The sequence below is a fragment of the Corapipo altera genome, unplaced genomic scaffold (genome assembly GCF_003945725.1).
Source record: "Corapipo altera isolate COAL_440 unplaced genomic scaffold, ASM394572v1 44, whole genome shotgun sequence".
Lineage (NCBI taxonomy): Eukaryota > Metazoa > Chordata > Aves > Passeriformes > Pipridae > Corapipo > Corapipo altera.
This window is the reverse complement of record NW_020884880.1, coordinates 10,137,645-10,162,672: the sequence shown is the minus strand read 5'-3', so window position 1 is coordinate 10,162,672 and position 25,028 is coordinate 10,137,645. Positions and strand designations below refer to the sequence as shown.

Below are 25,028 nucleotides of genomic sequence, written 5' to 3'. Positions count from 1 at the left end.
TTTTTCAGTAAACTGATGTTGGAAGACAGTGAAATCAATTCTGACAACATTTAAAAGCAGGAGCTTAAATGTACTGTTATTTCATGTCTTAAGCTCCTACCATTTAAACCAGAGTATTTTTTTCCACCTAGGATACCAACTTGATTTCTGCATAGTTTCACGCTGCTATAAAATAGGAAGAGAAAAAAGCTGAGGAAAATTGAATTTTTTTCTATGTCAGTAGAAAAAGCTCCTATTTTATGACAACCTGTAAAAATTGATGGCTTGTCTTACAGTGGTAACAGATCCAGGATGACTGACATTTACTATATCCATGCACAGCTCCCAGGGTACTCTTCCACTGTCTGCAAATCCAGCGGTTTAGAAAAATAAACACTAACAAGGATTTCCACTTTCAAAGACCTTTTAGTAGTGAGTCTACTGAGTACTCTGTGACTTCTACTCAAGACAGAAAGAAGCTGCCTGCACCATGTGCCTGACCAGCATTGTTTCTAAAGCCAAAAGCATAAAAAAATGTGTATTTGCAAAGGGACAATCCTACCTATCTTTTATCTCCTTCTAGCTCAGTATGGTAACTAGTACTTTTCCTACTCCTGTAGTATATTTTTTTATTCCATTCAGGTTTGGTTTTGTTCTTTAATCTCCTGTTTTTTTAATGTGCTCTACCTTTTATTTTTTTTTTTTGCTAATTAAATATTTTATCACTCCTCTCATCCCACTTTCAGGTAATTCTTGCCTCTTTCAATTATTTCAACTTTGTTTCCCCTTATGAGTAACAGTAAGCTTTAATGACAGTTGTCAATAGAAACCTAAGACTTTAGGGGGAAAAGGTAAACCAGCCAGAATTCTGTTTATGCTCTAGCTGCCTTTTTTTTTCTCCTTTAAATAAACACTTCTTCCACATCCAGTCACGGAATTCTCCTGCTAGGAATGGACAGAAGATGATGAAATTCTGGCATCCCTAAGCAAAAATTATAACAGGATAAAAGTAAAATATGTGACTAGAAAACCTTAATTCATTTAGTTAGGCTTTCACTTTCTTGGCTTTTTTCCACCCACCTGTGTAATTTTACATATTAATTCCTCAGATTTTTAAAATTGTAAGCAGAGAATATGTATTTGTAAGACTGAAATAGAACAAACTGAAAGGAGTTAGCAAAAGGATAGTGTTTTATATACTTGTTGATGGACAAACTCAAAAATCTTTAAAGTAACTCCTGAAAGATCTCTGTGCCTCACTTAGCAGACACACAAATTACCTATCAGCACTAGTTTAAGTTAGTAAATTGAGCTATGAAAGTAAATGAATACCTCATTAATTACATTTTTTAAAAATCTGAATGTGTCTAGGTCTACGGAGAGCATGCTTCCCTTACTGCTTGCTTTTAGTTCTTTTAAAAATCTCTCAAAACTTGGACAAATATGTCAACACCAAAAGGCTTTGAAATGGGCTTCTTCCTGGAATTTGTCCCAAGACTTTCCGTTAAAATACACACAAGTGAAACAAAGCTATATATTGAACTTTAAACAGCTTAAAAAATAATGCTTAACAGAATTTCAGACCAGCAGTACAAACCTTTTTTGAGAAACACCCCCTGCCCTGCAAACTTATACTCTTATTTTCCATTCTACCCTGGACTATGCTTCCATAATGTGTGGGGATGGAACACAGAACTCATTCAACTCAAGTACTTTCCAAAAGAGTTTTCCAGTATATATATTTGTGAGAGTACTTCTTTTGTCTGATCTATGTGTTTCTGCAATGGTTTTAGCAAGAAGCAAGAGATTATTCAAATAAAAAGCTATAACATTTGAAAATGCAGTGAGAGAGGTCTTAATGGCAATGTAGGCTAGGATACAGCACTGGGGACAGATGCAAGAGAGAAAGTGAAAAATTCTAGAAATGTTGTAAAATGTGTATCTGGTAAAGAAACCTCTGAATATTCATGGTCTCAAATACACTTCAGTTTAGAACAGTTTCTCCTTCCTAGGAGAAACTATAAAGGTTGAAATATTTCTTATTTTTTAAAAAGCTGTGCTAAAAGATTATTATAAGAATTTATTAAATGCTTCAAGGCTAGGCATTTTCTATACATAAAAGTAGAAATGATAGGCAAAGCTTTGAATTTGAATATTATGAATTTTATATTGCATACTGCTGCTCATGTAAGTAAAAGAAATGCCTATGTTCCTTGATCTGGCAATTTAGAAGGAGGTAATTTTTGATACTTGCTATGAAAACCACCCAAAAACCCTAAAATAAACTAGACAGAAAAATACCTCGGTAATAACAGTGGAATGAATTGAAGAAACATTTTACTTGAACAATTCACAAATATCAGTGCCTGTTAAAAATCTTTTGCAAGCTATAAATCTAATCCAAGTGCTTCTGGAGAAGTGGTAGAGAATTCCATGCCAAAACCTTTCAATATTTCTGTTAATGGTAAACAACTTGTGTGGGCACATAAAACTGGATCCCCACTCTCAGTCGTTTGCCGTCTCAGTTGAAGAAAGTGCCTATTATGACATCCACATCAGTCGATCACAGCACTGATCCAGTTGCCTGGATGACATCTGGTCATTTTTAGAGCAAAGCTGTTCTGCTAGAAAAGGTATCTAGCTGTCTCTCTCTCCATGGAAATTGTTCTAGCAAGCAAAGACAGCACATACTAGCTCTAGGTCCCCACAACATTTCCATATGCATTGACAGATCTCAGGATATTAGGAAATGATGCAAGCAGGTTTGGGGAAAGGGAAAAGGAATGGGAAGCTGGGGCATGGAGGGCATGAAGAAATGAAGGTGATAGCAGGAAGTTCAATATGAATTAGATGTTCATATTACACATAGATAAAACCTCATCCTGGTATTTTTTATCGTGCTGGACATAAAATTAAGACAATGGAATAAATACAAAATGTAATTTCAGATAATTCTAGCAATAGTAGTGAATCTACAGTTGCAGACAAAATTACTCAATTTGGTAATACACTTCATGCTTCACAGACTAGAAAAATTATACACTTGGAGGCCATTCATCCTTAATGTCCTTATCTAAGAATTTGTTACATTTTCTGATACTGTATAATTGAAATGTTCTAAGTGGAGGACTAGTCTCTTACCAATAATGTAGAATCTGCTTCAAAACATGCCAGTGCCACTATACTAAAAAATTGGCCAATAAAGACAGATTAGTTGGTCAGACGCATTTACTTTGAGTTATGACATCGTTTGACTTCAGTTAATAAGTTTGTCTGACATTCAAATAGAGGTTACTGAGACTTTAACAGGTATTTCATCAAACATACAATAATATATTTTATATCTCAATAAGGAAAGATAATTCTGTCTTGCAGTACAAGGCTAGAAGTCCCAAATTTTAAATTCCATCTTCTTTAGGAAGATGGAACAAGAAAGTGGCCTTCTTCTGTGTAGATGTGGTGCTTAGGAACATAGTTTAGTGGTGGGATTTGCAGTGTTAGCTTTGCAGTTGGGTTTGAGAATCTTAAAGGTCCTTTCCAACTAAATAATTCAGTGATTCTGTATTTATTTCTTCTTTTGTGAAATACTATTACTTGTTCACTGCAAAAAGTACGGTAAAGTTTATAATAAAAATTCTTTTAATATTTTAAAAAATAATTACTGTATCATTATAATTAGCAATTTAGTATACCATAAAAATTATTTTAGTATAACACAATGCAGAAGCCTGCTGACATTTCATTAAAAGCTCAATATATTTTCTACGAGTTGAAGTCAGTACTTTCAGGTTTCCATTTATTTGTTATATTCACTCCTTGTATGCAATACACTTCTGTTATTTCTCTCAAACTGAATTATCTCGTTTTTTAAATTTTTATTTTATAACTCTGTGTGTGTGTATATTCCTTACCTCAGAAAATTTTTTCCTTTGGCTATTCCTTTGGTATGTTCAGGAATAACTGTAGCTTCCATTCGCAAGAGCTAAAAAAACCCCACAGAATTCATGCTGAGCTAGAATCTGCTGGTTTAATTCCCTGCTGGGAGTCTGCCAGTTGGGAAATGCTGACCAGCAAGTACAGGTCTTAATTACACAAATCCAGAAGCTGCTGCCAACCTTTCCCCATTGAGAAGCATTTGTTTTCTAGTGTTCTTGATGAACAGATTATCACACAAACATAATTTATTGCTGCTTTATATTGTAAGCAATTAAATGAAGAAACCTTTTAAACTCAAGGGAATTTTAATAGGTTACTTGCAAAATGTTATTGCAGGCAACAACTTGTACAACTTGATTTTAGTTCCAAACCCACCAAAAAATTATACAAATCAGCATTGTAAAAGTGTCAGATTAATGCCTTACAGGCTTTGCTGGCAGAATTAATTTCTAAATTCTAGATGTGGGGAAACATTACTCTCATTTTTTTCCTTTTCCATTTTTTTTAGAAAAATTTACAAGTGAAATATTACTACAAAACTTTTTTTTATAAGGAATTTTTGCAAAACATTTACATTTTTACCATCAACTATTTTTCTGTTTCAAAATCATTATGTAGATTTAATACCCTATGCTGCACATCAATTCTTGCGGGATGACAATTCAGTGACATGCATAAAAAAACACCACAAGGCATTAAAATGAAGACTTAAATACAAATATTGTTACAATAAAACAGTTATAAAATTGAAAAATAGGACCTAAACATCATGCTTACTTAACTTTGACAAATTAACTTTTTCTCCTAGATTACACACTTTTATTACTGCTCTCATGAAAGAAGGTGATAAATAATGACTTAACACCAATTGCTAATGTAATCGGCAACACATACACAAACCTAACCAAAGAAAGTATATTGTAAGAAAAAAACTATTCTAACACTGGAGTTCTACCATGGTAAATACACTTTGCACTGATAATTACAATAAAGCAAAATTTTTAATGGTGGCAAAGGGAATGAACAGTGAAATGCCATTAAACAAGATACTACTGCACATCTGTGCCCTATTACTTACAACAGCTATATCCCACTGAGTCAAATAAAGGACATTGAAATTTACGATCCTTTTAAGACAGAAAAGTGGATTCAGAATGGTATGCAGAACAGACTGTCAAAATGTTTCTAATTCCAGTGGTAAAATGTGCACCTGCTAACACAAGTTAATGTACCTGGGATGCTATGAAGCCAACCAGATTTAGATTTGGATACATCTATAATAGGGATTCATTGCAGATTGAAAATTACTTCACTTTCCTCTATGCATACATAAGTATGCATGGGAAAAATTACATATGAAATGGTTGTGCAGAATGCTTGTAACTTCAGTTTACAAAAACTGTTAACTTTTAGGAAACATGGTATTAATATTAGGAAAGTTCTTCTTTGCATAAAGAAATGTAGAGCACTGATTGTGAAGCATAATGATAAAATATATATTTGATGTTTTATTTCCTATATAATAAAATTAACAGTTAATACTACCTAATGTTCATCTGTATTAAATGTAACACCTAATTGATTCTGATGTTTTAAATCCAGATACATCAGTTAAGAGTACTTTAAATAAAATATACAAAATAATGTACAAAACCCAACTAAAATTTAAAGACTCTGTTACAAGTCTAAAAAAGCTTTAAGAAACTTGAAATTTATAACCACAGTGTAAAATTGCTTTTCTTTTATCTCAAAGCTTTTTATGTAAACTGAAAGTATAAAATACCCTCAGCTTAGTATTTTGCTACAAAGGGCTGGCCTAAAGTGTACACAGTGTAAACAATGATTGGTATTTCTCTTGCTTCAAAAATACAGAAAACACCACAAGACTGATAAAGTGTTCAGATGAGAAGTATACATTTTTGAGGGAACGCACAGGGTATCTGTTATGTCTTGCAAACCAACAGCTACCACACACATTCTTCCTTTCGTAATTTGCACGGGAAAAAACCCCATCTTATCCCTCTTGCACTGTACTTCCTTTAGTTACGTAAAAAATATTTTGGTGTATAAATTTCTTTAAAAACTGGTCATGAGAATTTATTAATAAATTACTTTAGATGTAAAAGGTTACATTTATGCCATGGGAAGTAATTAAAAATCTTGAGTATGAAATATTTGGCCATCTTTACTCCTTGTACGTACTGCGGTTTTCACATAGAAAAGGCAGGTTTTGTTCTTATTGTTTTTTTCAATTTCCTCTATATTCACTGTCACATTTGAAAATGTAACCAAGCCTTTGAAACCAAAATTCATGTTGCAAAATATTTATCTTTTCCCAGTTTGTTTTGTAGTTGGAGGCTCAATATGAGTTGATAGGTAACAGATATTTATTACCAGCCCACATATTATCCTTGAAGAGAAAATAGTAATATTTAGGGGAAAAGAGAGAAAACGTTTACTTTTTTTTTTTTTGGTTAAAATGTGACCATTTTTTCTTTGGCTATTAAGTCAAAGCACAAAGAACTCAGCACATTAACCACAACATAATAAACTAGTATTTACAGAGATGAGTTGCTGGAGAATGAGCTACAACACTCAATTGTCTGATTAATTTCCATGAATTCTAACAAGATTAAAACATTTAAATACCTAAAATTGAGTTTTTAAGATTCAGGTTACCTACGAGTTAGAGATGGGCCACAGACGTTTTAAAATACAGAATCATAGAACCATAGAATGATTTGCTTGGAAGGGACTTTAAAGATCATCTAGTTCCAACCTCCTTGTCATAGGCAGTGACATATATAATGAAATGAATTACCAAAAATCGACACAATTTTTTTCATCCTACATAAAGATAACATTACTTTTGTAAAATCTTATGTTAATATCTTTCTAGGGTTTTATCTTTCCTACTGTATACACTAATTCTACATAACCTTAGCTCTCTACACAAAGAGAGTAATGAAAACACTGATTGTCATTTATGCACACTACTATAATGTAGTGGTCAAGATTAGTCTGAGGTCCACCTCAGAACCACTTCACAGCATGCATCGTCCAACTGCTTCTAGAGTAGTTCCAAAACTTGAGAAAAGATGGCCAAAATTAACTTATGTGTTGTATGGACTGAGCAAAAGCCTAACAAAAGCCTAAAATATATCCGCTATTGTTCATCCTGTACTCAGTTTTGCTATGCCTTATGGGAAAAGGATGCTCTCACGAAAATATTACAAATTTATGTTAAAAATAAAGTACCTTCATCAAATGGTATTAATCCTAGTCAAAGTCCACCCTGTTTTACATTGATACTATCTGATTTTATAAACACATTAACATACAGTGCTAAAATAGGGGGGTAAAGTTCACTTAAAATCGTTACAGAATATACAGACATATAACTAAAAAAGTACAGTATGGAAATATTATTCCTCGATCTGGTTATCCAGTCATCAATTTGCGGTGTTTGTATCTTTGAAATTTTTGTCTTGTTGCACCGGTGTACACTTTCCATGCTGACCCTTCAATCTGGAACAGTTACAGAAGTCGTGACTGAAAAAATTATTTCCTGCTCTGTAATCCACTTTACCAGCCCACTTCCATATCCTGAAAGGTATGTAAACTTAAGTGCAGCACTAGGTGTCCATATAAATGATCCTTTCAGAATTCTTCCATGTTTGTTGAAACGTTAGGGGTTGCTGGGTTTGAATCTTGAGAAATGGCAGCAACAGTGACAATTCTTGGAGATCCAAGAACCTCAGTAACTGAAGAGTCCAGTTCTCCTGAGGTAACGATAGCAAGGGCTGTTCCACCACCCTTCTTGTTCTGATGAGTTTTGACATGTTTCGAGAGATGGTCACTTCGCATAAACCTTTTAGAACATTCTGGGCACTCAAATCTCTTTTCACCTTTTTTAAAAGAAGAACAAAACCAAAATGTTACTGAATGAGAGCACTGAACGCTGATTGATCATTTGAATGTGACCCTATTCTATTCAACATTTGAAGTGTCTTTAAAAGGATACAACGGTTTCTTTTCTACCTGACTCATTCCCAGGTGTGTTCTGTTTAGTCACAGGCTTTTGGCAATCTACTCTTCACTACTAAAATGTTCTCAACAATTATTTGCTATGCTGTGATTATCTGGTGAGAAGTTTGAATCTCAGGTCACCAGAGAATTTTCATAAACTTCCAGAAACCTAACAGAGCGAGGGAAGTGAAAGCCCTCAAAGAACGACTTAGTAGCATTTTTTAAGAATACTTTTGTTATTTAGATTACAGGGATGGGAAGGGAATTTGGAAACATGAATCCCAATGCTTCATGAGGATGTATGAAATCTACATCAAGAGAGACAAATTCAACGTACTAAAAGGTCCTACCAGTGTTCAGATAAAATTATCACTTACGACATTGGGTGCTGTAAGCTGGCGAAGGAGGGACAGGGAGGGGGATGCCCTCCTGGGGCTAGAAATATGAAGGTTGATAAAATTCTCACCTTCTAAAAGGTCCACTTTTCCAATCTGAACTGTTAAGAGAACTTGCTTTATCGGCTCCCACTTGAAACTTCCAAGAAACTTCCCAAGAAGACCAAATCTAATGTATGGACTAGGTTAACAAATTTCTTAAAGATTGAGCTAGCCTAAGTGAGGAAATAATGACCCTAGTCCATAACCAGTCCTACATGGCCAACCTAAATTTGTTAAATTTAGATCAGGCACTAGTTAATGTACATAAGCTATCTGTGATGAAGTGATCATCTTTCTCCAGCCCAAATAGAGAAGAACAGTTGAAACAGATCCCATTTAATTTGTACGATTTCATAGTCAGCTTGAATTGACAAAAACTGAAATCTACCACTTCCTCATTTTAAAGTTACTTTACTTACATTTAAGAGTAGTCTTCAGATAACCTAACAAGTGAGAACTTTGATACCACTGTTTAACCATGGCCACTATGACTCAGACTTGTCGTATTATGCATACAAGAGAGGGCTGACCAACCTGTGTGGGTTCTTCTATGTCTTTGTAACTCATCACTCCTTGTAAATCGCTTGCCACAAAAAATCCAGTTGCATATAAATGGTCTTTCACCAGTATGCCAGCGCAGATGAGCTCGAAGATGAGACGTCTTGCCATAAACTTTTCCACATCCTTCAATATGGCAGATATGTTGTTTCTTTTTTCCTGGCTCATTGCTGCCTCTAAAAAGATCATATTTAAACAGGTAAGTAGTTATATTCTAAAATACTATGAGCTATTGGGAAAAACATTTCATGCTAATAGAATAGTGATAATCCTCTGTCTAAAAAACCCCCCACAAATGTACTTTCTAATAGAAAGCATTAAAAATCTCACGCTTAAATGAGGCAAGCTGTGATAAGATGCTAAAATATATACTGATAAAATTTACATTTACCTTCCTTCTCCCTCTCTGCAATTAGGACATGAACAGGCAACTCTTCTCAGTCTCTTGCCAGGCTGCACTTCCTGGTCAGAAGCTTGTTGAGCTTGTTGCAGCTGCACTTGTGTTATCTGATCAGGACTAACAGCACCAATTGCTGCATTAGCAATGCCACCTACTGCTACAGTAACAGGAGCTATTGTGGCTTGCTGTACTTTTACTCCATCCTGTCCTTGCTGTTGACCTGGAAAATAAAGTGTTTGCACCTTTTATTAGTCATTTTGATAAGTGAAATGCACCAATAAACATCCTACATTTTGTAGAACAAAAATCCACCTAATGTTAAGGGGGAGCCATAAACCAAGTGTTAAATCCAGCCATTTTCCTGAAGCACTACCAGAGTACCTATGTGCTAGCTTAGATAGCCCTGTTTAACGTAATTTGTTATTAGAACAGCGCAAGACTGCAAATTACCAACTAAGAAACGTTAACTAGTTTAACAAAAGTTTTTTTTCTCAAAAGCTGAGATAAATTAAACAAAATCTTATGGAGAAATATTGTTCAATCAATTGCCAATTAATGTGTCTGTAATAACCTTTGAAAACATATCTGCATTCAGAAAACTACAATTAGCTAATTTTAAGAGTTGCTTTATGGCACTGGCAGAATTGTCACTTCTCTAACAATCTGTCCTGAATCAACATTGAGCCATAAAGGAACTTTCACAAAGAAAAAGAAACATTGTAGGACTAGACTTGAACAAGCTAACATACCAGAGCTTTCTTGGGATTGTTGTTTTGCAGGATTCTCCACCTGGGAGGGTAATTCTGGTTATATGTACAAATGGGGGGACAAGAAGCTGGAGAGCAGCCCCACGGAAAGAGATCTGGGGTTGATGGCAAGCTGTATATGAGTCAGCAGTGTGCCCTGGCAGGCAAAACAGCCAGCCATATCCAGGGGTGCATCCAGCACAGCACAGTGAGCCAACCGAGGGAAGTGACTGTCCCGCTCTACACTGCACTGATGTGGCCCCACCTCGAGCACTGTGTGCTGTTTTGGGTGCCTTAATATAAGAAGAACATCAAACTATTAGAGTGTGTCCAGAGCAGGGCGACCAAGATGGTGAAAGGCCTCGAGGGCGAGACTTACAAGGAGTGGCTGAAGTCTCTTGGTTTGTTCAGCTTGAAGAAGAGAATGCTGAGGGGTGACATCCACACAGTCTGCACCTTCCTCAAGGGGGGCAGTGGAGGGGCAGGTGCTGATCTCCTCTCTCTGGTGACCAGTGTTAGGACACGAGGGAATGGCTTGAAGCTGCACCAGGGGAAGTTCAGGTTGGACATTAAGAAAAGGTTCTTCACTGACAGGGTGGATGGTCACCAGAACAGGCTCCCCAGGGAAGTGATCAAATGGAATTCTAAGATTGACTTGATGAATGAAGAATTCAGCTTCATTGCCTAAGTCCATTTATCTCATTGGCTTTCTTGATCAAAGGAAATCAGGATTACTGTCTTGATATTAAAGCAAAATAGAGTATTCCGATATAGGTAAGAAATGTAGTTTCTTGAGCAGCAGAGTAATATTATGTTTGCTTTAAAAATTAGTACTATACAGTCTAAGAAAATAATATGATAAAATAAATCTGACACAGATATATGACTTCCAGCTGCAATATGACAACACAATGCTAGTCCTACTAGTAACGGGAATGGGACAAAATATAATTAGATGCTGCCATTTTTAAAAATTCAGTGCCTTCATTCAAATGCAAAATTAAAGGAAATAATACCTAATACCTCCTTGTTGAGAGACTGTAATGGGCAACCAGAATTCCTTAGGACAGACTACTATATTTTAAGACTTGGAAGTCTTCAGTATTGAAGCATTCATTTAAAACTCAGAAATCCCTTGGAGGTAACATGATTCAGAGAGATTGTAATGGTTACTTCAACTTACTTCTCAAGCATCCATAATAGACACCATCACTGGGGACTGGGAAGAACACTCTCTCTGAAGTCTAAACTGCCCGGCTACTGAGCGAGTTCAGATACAACCCAGCACAGGACAATGACTACTTCGTTCACATGATTGCTGAGGAGCAATAGATGCTTGGACAGGCTACCTTGTGTGACATGGTGCTAACAGCCATAGGTGAAATCTAACACAACCACCTGCCACCACCACACACATGCAGGTAGTTTAGAACTGAAGAACATGATATACAGAGAACCTCCCAAAGTGACCTGACTTGTCCTCTAACAGGCCACTGTTGGGTACAAGAAATAGAGTAAATCTGTCTTTTGCCTAGGTCAGTACCAGGTTATTTTCACCAGAAGCACTGACCAAATTTTCCCAGTTATCTCCCTTGGTTTACGTCTGGAAGTTGCATCTGATATGCCTAGATATGAATACACATGAATTCCTTGTTTTCTTAAACAGGCCACAAATATTGACAGATGCTGAGTGTTTTGAGTTCTCTGAAAAGAACAAGGACAAACCCACAAGAGATAATGTCCCACTTGCTGTAGGACAGATAGATAGTAAAACAAAAAAAAATTCTAAAAAAAGTCTGGTATTCGCAGCAGAGGAAAAATAATTACAGGCCTAATCTTGAGTGCAGAGTCCCCACATGTCTATGACAGAACAAACTCTTTTCAGAATAGCAATGTACTGGATATAAATTTATTTTCCATTGTCTAATGGGAAAGAAAAGCAGTCATGAGAATCCTTCAGGGAGCATATGATAGGGTAAGGAGAACATCATAATATAAGTGCAAATAGTAATATCTACTACTTTAGTCTAACACTGGCAGAAAAGGACACAAGAGCTTCCAAAGAAAGTGAGAGGTTCAGGGGCAACTCCCTGTCAGGCTGTTAAGCTGTTGAAATGCTGACCATGTGTTATAAGTAGCCAGAGTCAAAAAAAGGCCAATAATTTATTTTTCTTATATCTAATGCTTATCTTATATGATAATGTGATTGCTTGCATTGAAAACCAGCTGCACTTTTTGGTGAGCCAAAGGTAAATGAAAAGAAAGAGCTTGCTCATCTTGTAATCTTTCCCAGAGTACAATCTGCTCACTGCTAAACATACCCAAGATGCAAACTCCTTTACTTCACAGAGCAGCACTACAAATGATGAGTCTGTGAATGGTCATGACAAAAGTTAAAGATGTAACAGACATTATGGCCACACCTACTGCAGCCTTTTATTCTTTTTCACTACTAGTCACATTTTCAAGTACATTATTAAGAATTATCCTTCACTGTTACAGTCTGTTAGAGGGATGACTCCAACTATGTCACAAAGTCCTCTTTGAGCAAAAAAGTCCTGTAACCTAACCAGTCTCTCGTCAGAACTCAGTTGAAAGGGATAATTGTCTCTTCATTTTCTCTTTCTCTCTGATTTTCTTGAATTGATATTAAAGTTTCAATGCAACTTTTCCCTGGGCTGCCAAACCAAGGTTTTTCAAGCAAGGTGTGAATTGAGGCACTCGAACCCTGAGCATAATGACTCCTTTTCTCACCCAATGATTAGTGATTAATGTCCAGCACATAACTCTTGCTGGATCTGACCAATCCATATTTATGGGGAAGCCTGTTCAGCATTTCTAAAAACCCAACATACTGTGCTGATAGATATGAACCAACTTCCACTCTCTAAGTCATGAAACGACCAACCACAGAAGGGTCTTCTGATATTTCTTCAGAATATCAAGTACCACTGCTGAAACACACTTTATCAGTTCTGAACTTTCCTTCCCCCACGTGAGGAGACCAGGTGTATCTTGGAATGTAGGATACACACTACTGAGCTACAACCTTAATCTATTTATTAAACATAATACAGTGATACATCTGAGTAGAAATTCTTCACAGTAACTGTAAAGGTGATAATAAAAATACATAAGAGAAAATGCCAAATAAGGTTGCTCAGGCAGAAAATTACATTATCCATATGTTTTCAGTTAAACAGTAATTAGATGACTGCTCTTTAGATGAGATTAACTAGCTATAACACTTTTAATCCAAATGTTGATTTTTCTTCTTTAATTTAATCTCACAGAGTTGCTATTTTAAAATCCCTTCCCTTGGATTCCACTTACTAAATTCAGAACAGAACATTCTGAAACTCTGAAAATATCATACAAATTGCCTTATTTAAAGAACCACACCACAATATTCAATAAGCAAACCTAATTTTTGAGATAAAAGAGTAACTGAAGGCAGCACGCACATACGATAAATATTTTTTATCAGAGATTTACATAGTGATCAGAAAACACCGGGAAGCTCAATAATGTAATTCCTAGACTTAATTTTTGTTTTGAACTTCTGGGAGAGCATCCCAACAAGCTAGCATGCTAGTGATCTACAGGATAGAAATTTATCTTTCTCATTTTAAAGCTGTTAAACATAAACAACAAGAACAAAGAATCTTGAAAATAAAAGGAATATATTTTAGACCACTTGAAAACATCTTTTCTCCTAAAGAAAAATCAGAAAATTTTCACAAAACAACTGACAGAACGTGCCCTAAATCTCAAAGTAAACCTGCTGTAGACTTGAGTTGTATGGGATTTGGATTTTTTAAAACAATGTACTATCCACTATGGATCACTAAGGGCTTTAACTTTTACATCATTTGTACTTATTAAGGGAAGATAAAAGCATTTCATTATTTCTTAAATCAAGCCTACCAGAGAAAGATACTGAGAAAACTTAACTACTGATATGAGTTTCTAAGCAGCTTACTAAATTAAATCAGGGCAACATCTAAATGTTTATAAAAATGAGGATTTCTCAGTTAAGAGGATCTAGGTATAAATTAGCTTGTTATTTGAAAAAAAAACCCAACAAACAAGCCTGCTTCTTCTAAAAACAGGTGGTTGAGATAACATCCATACAGGAAGAGAATGATCTCCTGACACTTTCTAGATGGAGAAAAAAGACCTATCAAAAATATTCCATTTAACTTCTTACTAGTAGCATTAAAATACCATTGAAAGCCTTCTAGAAATTCTACCACAATCATGAGATTACTTGGCATTGCTTCTTCCCAATATACTTTAAACCACAAGACCTGATATCACTACATTTCACCATTCATAATCAAACCTTTCAGTAACAAGAGCTCTCAAGTTTCAGCAGGTTTCAGAAAGAGGTCTAAACAAATCACTACATGAGGGAACCAAGCCGCACTTCAGTTCATCTCTGTTATTCTATATGAGTTGTCAAAGCAGTCACCGTACGTTTACACCTGCTTTTGGAAGGTAAAAAGTTTTTCTCAAGTTCCCATGGTTTCTTTAATAATGATTTTCTGAAGTTGTGAAATATTTTTGATTAACAAAATCATCACTGAACTTGTGTATGACTGACCTTTATTGTACCTTCTGTAGGGACATAAAGTTACAACAAAATGTTATAAAATAACATTGATACAAAATAACACTGACACCAACTACTCCACTGCATTTCATTTTCTCTCAGGTCTAAGTTCTCTCTTTCTTTTGGTTAGTAGTCATTTATTTGAACACAGGACAAAATGCAAACAGCAAGGAAACCTGATATGGTATTTACTTTGCAAATCAAGTGCAATGAGACTCTCACTTATTGCAATGTTACATATATGATTATGAATGAATGTAATTAATGTTCTAGAAATTTTTAAGCTTCTCAAACAGAAGAACCTGCATGACTTTAGTCACTAGTCTTTCCCATTTAAGGCATTAAGTAAATGCATTACTTATTAGTGCAAGACACAGGATTATCAAGTTAAAGGATTACAAATCCTTTATTCTTCAGCATCACCTACCCAGCTTTCCAGTTTTGCAGTAAAACTGCACCTTAGCAGTTACAACTCACATACTTTCCCATACACGAGTTTGCAACACATTCATACAAGAAAATAGAACAACTTCAAGTAACTACTATGAAGTCAAATAATGTATATACACACACACATATATCTCAATCACATTTTGAGTTAAAAACTGATTTTCAAAATAGTAACTCCAATAACAGCATCTGGATGACTAAAGAAAGCTAATGCATGTACCTAAGAAGTTCCTTCCTACAGAGCGAATGACTGCTGATGATTGTGGTTATTAGGCTTGGCCATCCATCCCAAGACAAGTTTCCCTTTACTACACACTGCACCTGCACTCCTATTCTTGTTCACCTGAAGTAGCAAGCATGAAAAGCTACTCTCTGAGGCCAGTTGGGCAGAAGGGGAAGAAAAGGACTTAACTTTAATGATCTACATAAATCAGGGGAATCAAGCATTAGAAAAATGGATCTTGGAAATAAGTGAAACTCAAGACTAGGAAAAGGACACTTTCAGGTTCTACTACTTAGTTCCTCAAAACAATTTGATAGATTTCCTGTTGTTGTTGTACAACCAACATTCAGCAGTCCAAAGAGGACAGCATTAATGACAGACTTATCTAAGTAGGGTGCACCTTACTGTAAAATCTGAGACACACTTTGCAAAATGTACCTAGAGCCACAGTGGTTAATGTTGCAAAAACAAAAATTTGTTCAACTGCATATCCTAAAAAGCAACGAGAAGGTTGCAGTTAACATTCAAAATTCAATGCCTATTACTGCAGGACAGCTAACTAAAGTTAATGATGGTCTGCAGAGTTCCAAAGCTCTACTGGCATCAGAGCTGATGCAGCAACTCACCCATTAACAACTTACTGATGCAATTAGCAATGGAGAAAAAGAAGTTTCTTATGTCCCCCTGCCCTGCAAACACCAAGTACAGTCAGCTTGAAAACACCTTTTACTTTAATATTCTTTATTCACAAAGACATACAGATAATAACTATATATTTTATATATTTATTTGTAGTAAAATACATTTACAATATATGTCTATATAATGTAATAAAATGGCACTTTTACTAAGATATAACCAAGATTCTAACATTTTTTAAAAGTCCGTGGCAATAGTTCATAGTTAGAGATCCATTTTTTCGAAAGAAAACCCCAACTACTAGGAAGGAGGTTTCATGCTGAAAAAAGAAGTGCAAATCATCTGTTAAAATTAAATATATGTGAAGACAACGGTGAGCTTCAGTATTTACACAGAAGATGACACAGTATGCGACAATTTGTCTCTCTCTTCTAGAGCAGTAGTTTATAACGATTTATGAAGAAACAATACGTGACAAAAGAAGAATTCCCCAAAACAGAAACTGTGCGAGCATTGATGCAAGGGACCCACGTGTTCTGTAGAGAAGATCAGTTTGTCGTAGAGAGAAGAACTGGATTCACCCAACTACTACAAGAAATTAAAGTCATTGCAAATCACAGCACTGTGTCTAGATGCTACTACAAGCAGGAAGTTTCCAGTGCAAACTGCAGTGTCAAATAGACATGTGTCTTTTCTACTCCTACGGGGCACTGCAGCAAGTTTCTATCTTATGCCTGTGGCAAACTTTGAAAAGATTTGTAAGAACTTGTTATCTTCTTCTTCAAAAGCTTCCTATGCCTCAGTGTGTTAAAATATTACTGAATGGCATCATAACTGAACTTGATTTCTGTTAAAAATACCACTTAAAAGCATGAAATTTAAGGCAATAAAAACTTTGAAGGGTTTAAGCATCCTAAAAAAATAAAGTCTGTTTCCTTTAGTGCACTAATCTTTTGTGTTACCAATAATCAAACCAATGCCCAAAAAGTTTCACAAAGTTTAATGACTTTTCAAAAATGTAAGGCTTTACCAAAGTGCTGTAGGACAACCTGAGGTCACTTCAGTACTTTGAGACAGAAAAGAAGTTTTCAGGTAGTATCTTCCATTCAACTAAAAGCAAGTTTCCTTTTCATTACTTTATTAAACACAGGAAAGAGCTACCACAAATACAACACAGAAAGACCTATACAAAACCAACATAAAAATCAACCACAGAGCTACAGTTTCGCAAAATTTAGTCTTGAACAACCAAGTGGTGGCTTCAGTTAAAGAAGGCAGTATCTCTGGTTGTTTCGGATACTGTGACTTCAAATGGAAAGAAACTATGGTCAATTTATTAGGTATTCTAAAGAAGGAGGTGGAATCAGAAAAATAACTTGTTATACTAAAGGCAAGAGACTCTTCCAAAAACCCCTTGATTTTTATCATCACTGAGTAAATAGTCAAAAAGAACCATATTTAGGATGACTGTTCAAGAACACTTCTCTGCACAAGAACACTAGTAGTTCCCCTTGTACTGAACCTTAGACGAACAGATAACTGAAAATCCAAGTACCAACTGAGCTGCAAAATGTCAGAGACACATGGAAACTAGTGGCAGATCTAAGAAATTGAGGTTTTTAGGTTTACTTTTATGGAACATCTCCCTCTGCCCCATCACCTTGCCCCAACTCTCAGATTATTCTACAGCTTATAGCCACAACAGAATGCAGTACGTTTCTTTCCTTCAACTCTTCCCCCTAACTCTTAAACAGGGATAGGACTAGAAAGAAACTTCCTGACTGTCAGTCTCCACAGTCTGACTAGAGGACCTCAATACCTGATGAACTGAAACAAAACAAAACAGAACACCCCTCCATCATCTCCCCCCCCAACAAAAGCCCATCTTACACACTTCTGCCATATGGAAACATAAATACTGGTCTCAGAAAGTGTGGTTTTTTGCATTTCCATTCAATTTCTGAGTATTACCATGAAACAGTATAGCTGAATCTTGAAAGGACAGAAGTAGGTTGACATAAAAGAAATACATATGCTAAGTTGCCAGTATTCTCTTTGGATTTTGGGGGGTTGTGATGAGGAGATTTTTGGTTGGGTTTTACAGGATTTTTGACTATAGTGTAGCTAGCTTACATGTTTTACACTTGACTAGAAGGTTCATGAATGTCCTTGAAATAAACATTTTGGCTATATGAAATGTTATGTTGATCAAGATAAGAGTAAATATATCTCTGTGTACAGGAGGGATTAGTTAACAGGTACATACATACATGAAAAACAGAAAATCATTTAAACAGAAAGGAAGATTGATGACTTTAAAATTAGTTTAAATTGTATAGCAGTTGATAATTTATTCAGAACAAAAAATAATGGCAAGGTGATTAGAAGTTATTATAAGGAATAAAACAAGATTCATAAAACATTTTCAAAGATCTTATATGATAAGATTAAATATAAGATACAAGCCTTGGTTTTATTAACAGCCTATGGGTACATAGGTTAATCAATATTAAGACTAATTTATTTAACTGATTCTATTAAAGATGTAAAAACTGAAACTTTGTTAAAACCTTCACTAGGCAAGGACCAACAAAACTACATATTATAGAATCACAAAAGAAGAGCCATGTAAAACTCTAAGATTCAAACCCTTAGAAGTTCTGACATCTTCTGTAACATTGTTAACCCTATAAAACTATATACCTAGTCTTCTTTTTTGGTTGAGAACAAACTTAAAAGCTTAATGTTTTTGTCAATTATTTTCTGATGAGCAAAGAAACAAGACAATAAAGGCCCATATTTCTTCCACATCAGTATTTTTCTCAAGGGAAAAGCGGTCACATCCCTTGAAACTATAATTAAGGAAAGCCAGACTTGGACCTAACATGTATCCCAAGTTTTTTTTTGGCAGAAGGATATTAATTGGTAATTTTCTCTTCACAACAACTTTCTACTCGACTGGTAATCTATGAAGATTAAATATGCATGTTGGAGTAAAATGTTTTTCCGATGACCAGTGATCAAGGTATAGGACTGTTATCAACTCTCAGTAGTGTTAAACATCAGTGGAAACTCCATTCTTAAGAACTGATGCATACAGAAATCAATATAACTATATAATCATACCCCAAACTAAACTAAGTGTGTGCTCAGATGCTACATTTCTCAAGAGACTACAGATGTCCAGAACTACTGTTTTGGTGAAAATGTCATGAAAAGGGGAAAACATTCATTATAAAAATTACATTTTGTAATGCAGTCCCAACTAGTTTCAAAGCTACTATGCTATAGCATATAATTCAAGCAACATTTATTAACTAAATTATTCATTAAAAATCATTGACCACTGAAAAACATAATTGATCTTCAATAATCATAGAATAGCATGAGCTGGAAAGGACCCACAAGCAGCACTGAGTTCAACTCCTGGCTCTGCACAGGGCAACCCCCAATAATAACACTGTTTATACTTGAAATTAATATTCTCCTTAGAACACAACATGCCATTCATATATAGTTAGATTTTTTCAATAATCACCATTGCCATTAAAGGTTTTTAATATATTAATCCAGTAAGAATTGATTTGTTTCATCTACCAGCACCAAAATCATATGAAGCTTAGTACTCTATAATTTAAGTTACAGTGAGGAAGCTATTGAAATCAGATTTTTAACATGCTTCTTGTCTTTCCCTCATGCCAGGTGGTAATGGAAGAACAAGAAGATTGGCTTAGTGAAGACCTAAGCACCGTTTAAAAAAAGAAAAAAATACTAACAGGCTGATGAAGATGTGCCATATCACTCAGTTTACTTGCTTGAAATTTTATGAACAAAGAAGCTCAGCCAATTAATTTCCTGCTCTATATGCTCAGACTTCTGACAACAGGGAGTGAGGCAGGGGATGGTAAAACCCAATGTTCTCAGACAGTGTGTCTGTATTGACGAAACATTCTTATAAGACCACATAATCTAGTATGGAAATACAACTTTAGTAACAATCTTCTCTGAAGAATTTAAAACTTACATTTTATTCTTGAAGTTTATAGCATAGAAATATTTCATTATGAACATATTTTACCTGGCAATTATGAGCAAAGTTGGTACTTGAAATGCTTCCCCTTCCCAGTTTATTTTAGAAATAATGACATTATGCCTTGCTACTCACTGGTCAGGCAGAAAAGACTTGTTTTACTGAGGTGTTTTTACCAAGTTATTCTCCGCTGTCAATTCAGCTGAACAGCATTCTTTAGGCATCAAATTCAGGACTTGTATACTGACACTTATTTTTATGCTTACCATCACCAAGCAAAATGTTTGTTTTCACCAGCATAGTTTGTTGTTAAACTATTTCTGCCACTATTTTTAATTTCAGTTTAAGAAAACCTCATAACCAAAGCAATTTTGTCATTAGAAGAATAAATGCTTCTCCTGTAATTATTCTGAAGCATTTAAAAAGGAAGCCAGTACTATAATATTTAGAACACTATGGTTCTGCAACAATTCTCAGCTCAAGAACAGTTGTGACCTTTCATGACTTTGGAAAAAGTATGCTACATTTCTATACTTCTCCCATCTACACTCTCAGAATGCCAAGTGACACACTGTGAAGTAAAAAACAAAGAAAGATTCAATTTTTTTTGGTTGGTTTTTCTTTTTTTTTTTTTTTTTTTTTTGAATATAGCTCAGTTCTTTGTACTTATCTTTTTATTGCAGATTCCACAGCTTGAAGCTTGTTTCTTTCAAGGTATTTGCTGCATCTTGCTTGCCAATGAACATCCAGGGAAACACTGGATGTTATTTGGGGAAAAAAATAAATCATTCAACCTCTTTCCTTCAGCTCTTTTGACTTCCACACTTAGAGTTTATATTTGCCAGTTTACTTGTACATAATGTGGCTATTTCAAACCCTTTTCACCTTCTTACCACCTACAGGCATCCCTCCTTGCTTAGCTACACCACTTGCTAACTTCTGTTTCCATACATATTCACTATAACATTAACATGAGCAAGGAGACCCACAGGATACATATCACAAAAATGCATTTTCTTTCATTCAACAGCGTAAGTGTAATATTCTAACTTCACACTAAACACCTTCCCCTCCCTCAAAATCTAGCATATTTGATAGAGAATAATAGACTGTGATGGTATGAAGATGAATAAGATATTTTAAGTTTTCATAATACAGAGTTTGAGAACATTAAATAGAAATGTGTCTTATGCAACAACTAGAACACAATATATTGCAGACAAGTATTGAGTGCTTAAAAATAAATCCATCAAGGACTATTAAATATATTTCAAAACAAATATCCCACTTCTGGCTCAGGAAGGCCTGAGCTGCAGATCACAGAATGGTAGGAAGAGTATCTGAGCGCTGTTCTTGTATGCATCACCTGCAGTCAGCATGAAGCAGGGTCAAAAACACCTTTGATTCTTACATCCTGGAATCATAGAATGGTTTGAGTCACAAGGGACCTTTAAAGATCACTCAGTTCCAATGCCTGTGCCATAGGCAGGGACATCATCAACTAAATCAGGTTGCTCAAAGACCCAGCTAACCTCACCTGGAACACTTCTAGCGATGAGGCATCCACAACCTTTCTGGGAAACCTGTTCCAGTGTCTCACCACCCTCATAGTAAAAAATTCCTTCTCATTACATCCAATCTAAACCTCCCATTTTTCAGCTTAAAACAGCTGTACCTTGTGCTGTGACTACAGGCAGGCCTTGTTAAAAAGTCTGTCTTCCTTACAAGCTCCCTTTGTATATTGAAGGGCTGCAATAAGGTCTCCCCAGTCTTCTCTTCACCAGTTTGAACAACTCCAACTCTCTCAGCCTGTCTTCGTACAAGATGTGTTCCAGCTCTCTTCATTTTCACGCCCCCCCCCCCCAGACCTGTTCTAACAGATCCATGTCTGTCTTCTACTGGGGATCCCATCCCTGGACACAGTACTACAGATGGGGTCTCAAAAGAGAGGCAAAGAGGGGGAGAATCACATCCCTTGAACTGCTGTTCTTATTTCTTTTTATGCAGCCCAGCATACAGTTGGCTTTCTGGGCTGCAAATGTACATTGCCAGCACATATCCAATTTTTCATCTGCCAGTATGCCCAAGCCTTTCTCCTCAGAGGTGTTCTCAGTCCCTAAGTCCACCACCCAACCTATACTGACATTGGAGATTGCCCCATCCCAGTTGCAGGACCTTTCATTCAGCCTTGCTGAAGTACATGAGATTCACATTGGCCCACTTCTCAAGCCTGTCAAGGTCCCTCTGTATGGCATCCCTTCCCTCAAGCACATCAACTGCATCACTCATTTTGGTGCAATCTGCCAACTTGCTGAGGGTGCACTTGACCCCACAATGTTATTAACAAAGTTATTGACCAGTATTGGTCCCCTGAGGGATATCACTGACTACTGATCTCCATTTGGAGATGGAACCATTGATGGCAACTCTTGAATGTGGCCATCCAGCCATTTCCTTATCCATCAAATAGTTCATCCATAAAACCTGTATCTCTCCAAGACTACTGTGGAGGACTATGTTGAAGTCCTTATATAAGTCATGGTAGGTGAAGTAGATGATAATCAGCTGCTTTTCCTTTACCTACTAATGCAGTCACTCTGTCATAAAAGGCCACCAGTTTAGTCAGGCATGATTTACCTTTTGCAAAGACAAGTCTGATGAAGATTTGGGACAACATATTGGTTGTGTCTAATTCTCCTCTGTCACCCATATGCCTTGACATACTTTGCAGGTGTGTTCCGTGATCTTACCAGACACATATGAGGCTTACTGATTAGTAGTTTTCAAGGGTCTCCTTTTTACCTTTTTAAAAATAGGTGTGATGTTTCCCTTTTCCCAGTCACTATTCCTGAGTGACATAATTTCATCTTATGAATTTTATTCCTATTTAAAGAATTTGGTAGAATGTTTTGAACTTCTCTGCAAACTTTGACCCAGAATGATAATAATATTTAAACAATGTCTTCAGTTTTTGAACAGCAAGTCCTAAAACAAGAGATTGTCACAAAAGAAGAGTTAATAAAGACAGAAAAGGAAGAGAAAGCCTTGAAGACAGGCTGAAGCTAGATGCAGACAAATGGGAAAAGGCACAAGAAATCAGGAGACCTCAAGGTACTGACACATTGCATAACTACCAAATGCAGTGAAAGTAAATGGTCAAAGAGAGAAATGCCTTAGTAACTCACATTACTATAGAGTATGAAACAGAAGGGCAAGGCTCATTACATTTTTAAAGCACTCTAATAAGAACACTTGGCATTGGATTTCATTGTCATTAATAACTGTTTTGGAGTCCACAGCACATCCTTGCAAAAGACTTAAAACTAGCCAGTTGTAGTAGTCCTAGGCAATAGACTGTTCCACTGAACAGAACTCATTGCTTCAGGTTATTTTGGCCAACAAACTCCAAATTCCCCATAACTCAGGCCATGTCACCACTCATCTTAAAGAAAATGGCTTGAACTTGTTTTGCAAGATGATGGAATCTGGTGACTGTTGCCTAAAGCAAGTAAAAAAGCTTGGAACAAGTATACATAAAAGACAAGTAATATTTTTCACTATTTTAAAACAAGAACATCTCATTCACTTCTGTAGGGGACAAATACCTCCATTACCATGTAACAAAATTACCTCAAGCTCTATAATTAAGGTAGATAGGAGTTTGATCTACTATTTTTTCCTCATAAGAAACGGAATTATTCTAAGGGACAAAAAAACTTAAAACCAACAAACCAACCAAAATAATTTAGCCCACCAAAAGGAAACAAGGTTATGAACTGTATATTTTTCTTAGAGTCATCTAGTACTAAAATAAGGTCCTTTCACACAGTCACTTATATTGTTAATTAACAGATCTGGACAGTTGGAAGGGCCTGAAAATAAACTTTAAAAAGGCAAAAGATACCTTATATTAAGAAGGGGATGGGGGCTGGGTATAGGAATCCTTTGCATCTGCATCTGCAACTCACACAGCAGGAGCTCTGAAAAAGGGCAAGGGCACTGTGCAGTACTTGCCTGTTCCCAAGCTCATAGAGCCTAAATTCAGAAGGCCACCAACCATAACATTCCAGGCTACCCCCTTCCACAGGGAACCATGTATAAAACAACAACAATTCACACAGCACAGAAGAAATGAAGTTTACTTTGTACAGAACTAGCTTGCTAAAGGCCATGACAGGTACTGATCTCACAGCAAAGCAGGTATTTGTAGATCCCTGCAGGTTCAAGTAAACACAGTTGCTTTTATGTAGTCTTTTGTTTGATTAGCTCTTAATTAAATAATGGTTTAAATATCTGGTTTTAAGACTCATAAACTTAGTTTTTGTCTTCTCATCCAGCTTTCTTCTGTACAGTTAATTACTCATTTGACTGACACTTTGTACATCTTAACTAAATTTCACAGAATCACAGAATGGTGCAGACTGTAAGGGACCTCTGGAAGGCATCTGGTCCCACCACCCTGCTCAAGCAGGGCCACCTACAGAAAGTTGTCCAGGACCATGTCCGGACAGCTTTTAAATATCTCCAAAGACGAAGAGTCCACAACTTCTCTGGGCGACCTGTGTCAGTGTTCAGTCATTCTCACAGTAAAAAAGCCACTTTCCTCTGCATCACTGATATTGAAGGAGTTTTCCCTCAGGCCAGGAAATGAAAGGATGCGAGAACTTCTCTGCTTTGCCCTGTTTTTTGACAACATGGAACATACAACCCAAAGTATGATACTTACCAAGATCAGTGTTTGAACTTTTAACTGAAAAACACAACAAAAAACCTCCAAACACACATATGTTTACAGTAGACTTTGAGTAACAAAGGTTATAAAAAGCAGACCAAAATACAATATTTACTAGAAGATTTTAATATTTTTTTTCCCAATGTGAAATTTTTCTGTTTTGGAATTCAGAATCCATTTGACAAAACAAAAAACCAAACAGACAACAACGACAACAAATCAACAAAACCCACAACAATCCCCCCCCCATTTTT

The 25,028-nt window shown here is 36.0% G+C and overlaps 1 protein-coding gene across 2 annotated transcripts in view; it reads right to left on the bottom strand.

Moving 5' to 3' along the window:
- Positions 1-4,443: 4,443 nt before the first annotated feature.
- The window catches only part of SP4 (Sp4 transcription factor), a 27,775-nt gene continuing 7,190 nt past the window's right edge, over positions 4,444-25,028 (bottom strand). For both annotated transcript variants that reach the window (XM_027639182.1, XM_027639183.1), the window contains exons 4-6: positions 9,331-9,559; positions 8,916-9,115; positions 4,444-7,823 (exon numbers count right to left, since the gene is read on the bottom strand). In XM_027639182.1, the coding sequence (XP_027494983.1) occupies positions 7,576-7,823; positions 8,916-9,115; positions 9,331-9,559 (677 nt within the window). In that variant the 3' untranslated portion in view covers positions 4,444-7,575. The remainder of the gene's footprint in view (positions 7,824-8,915; positions 9,116-9,330; positions 9,560-25,028) is intronic.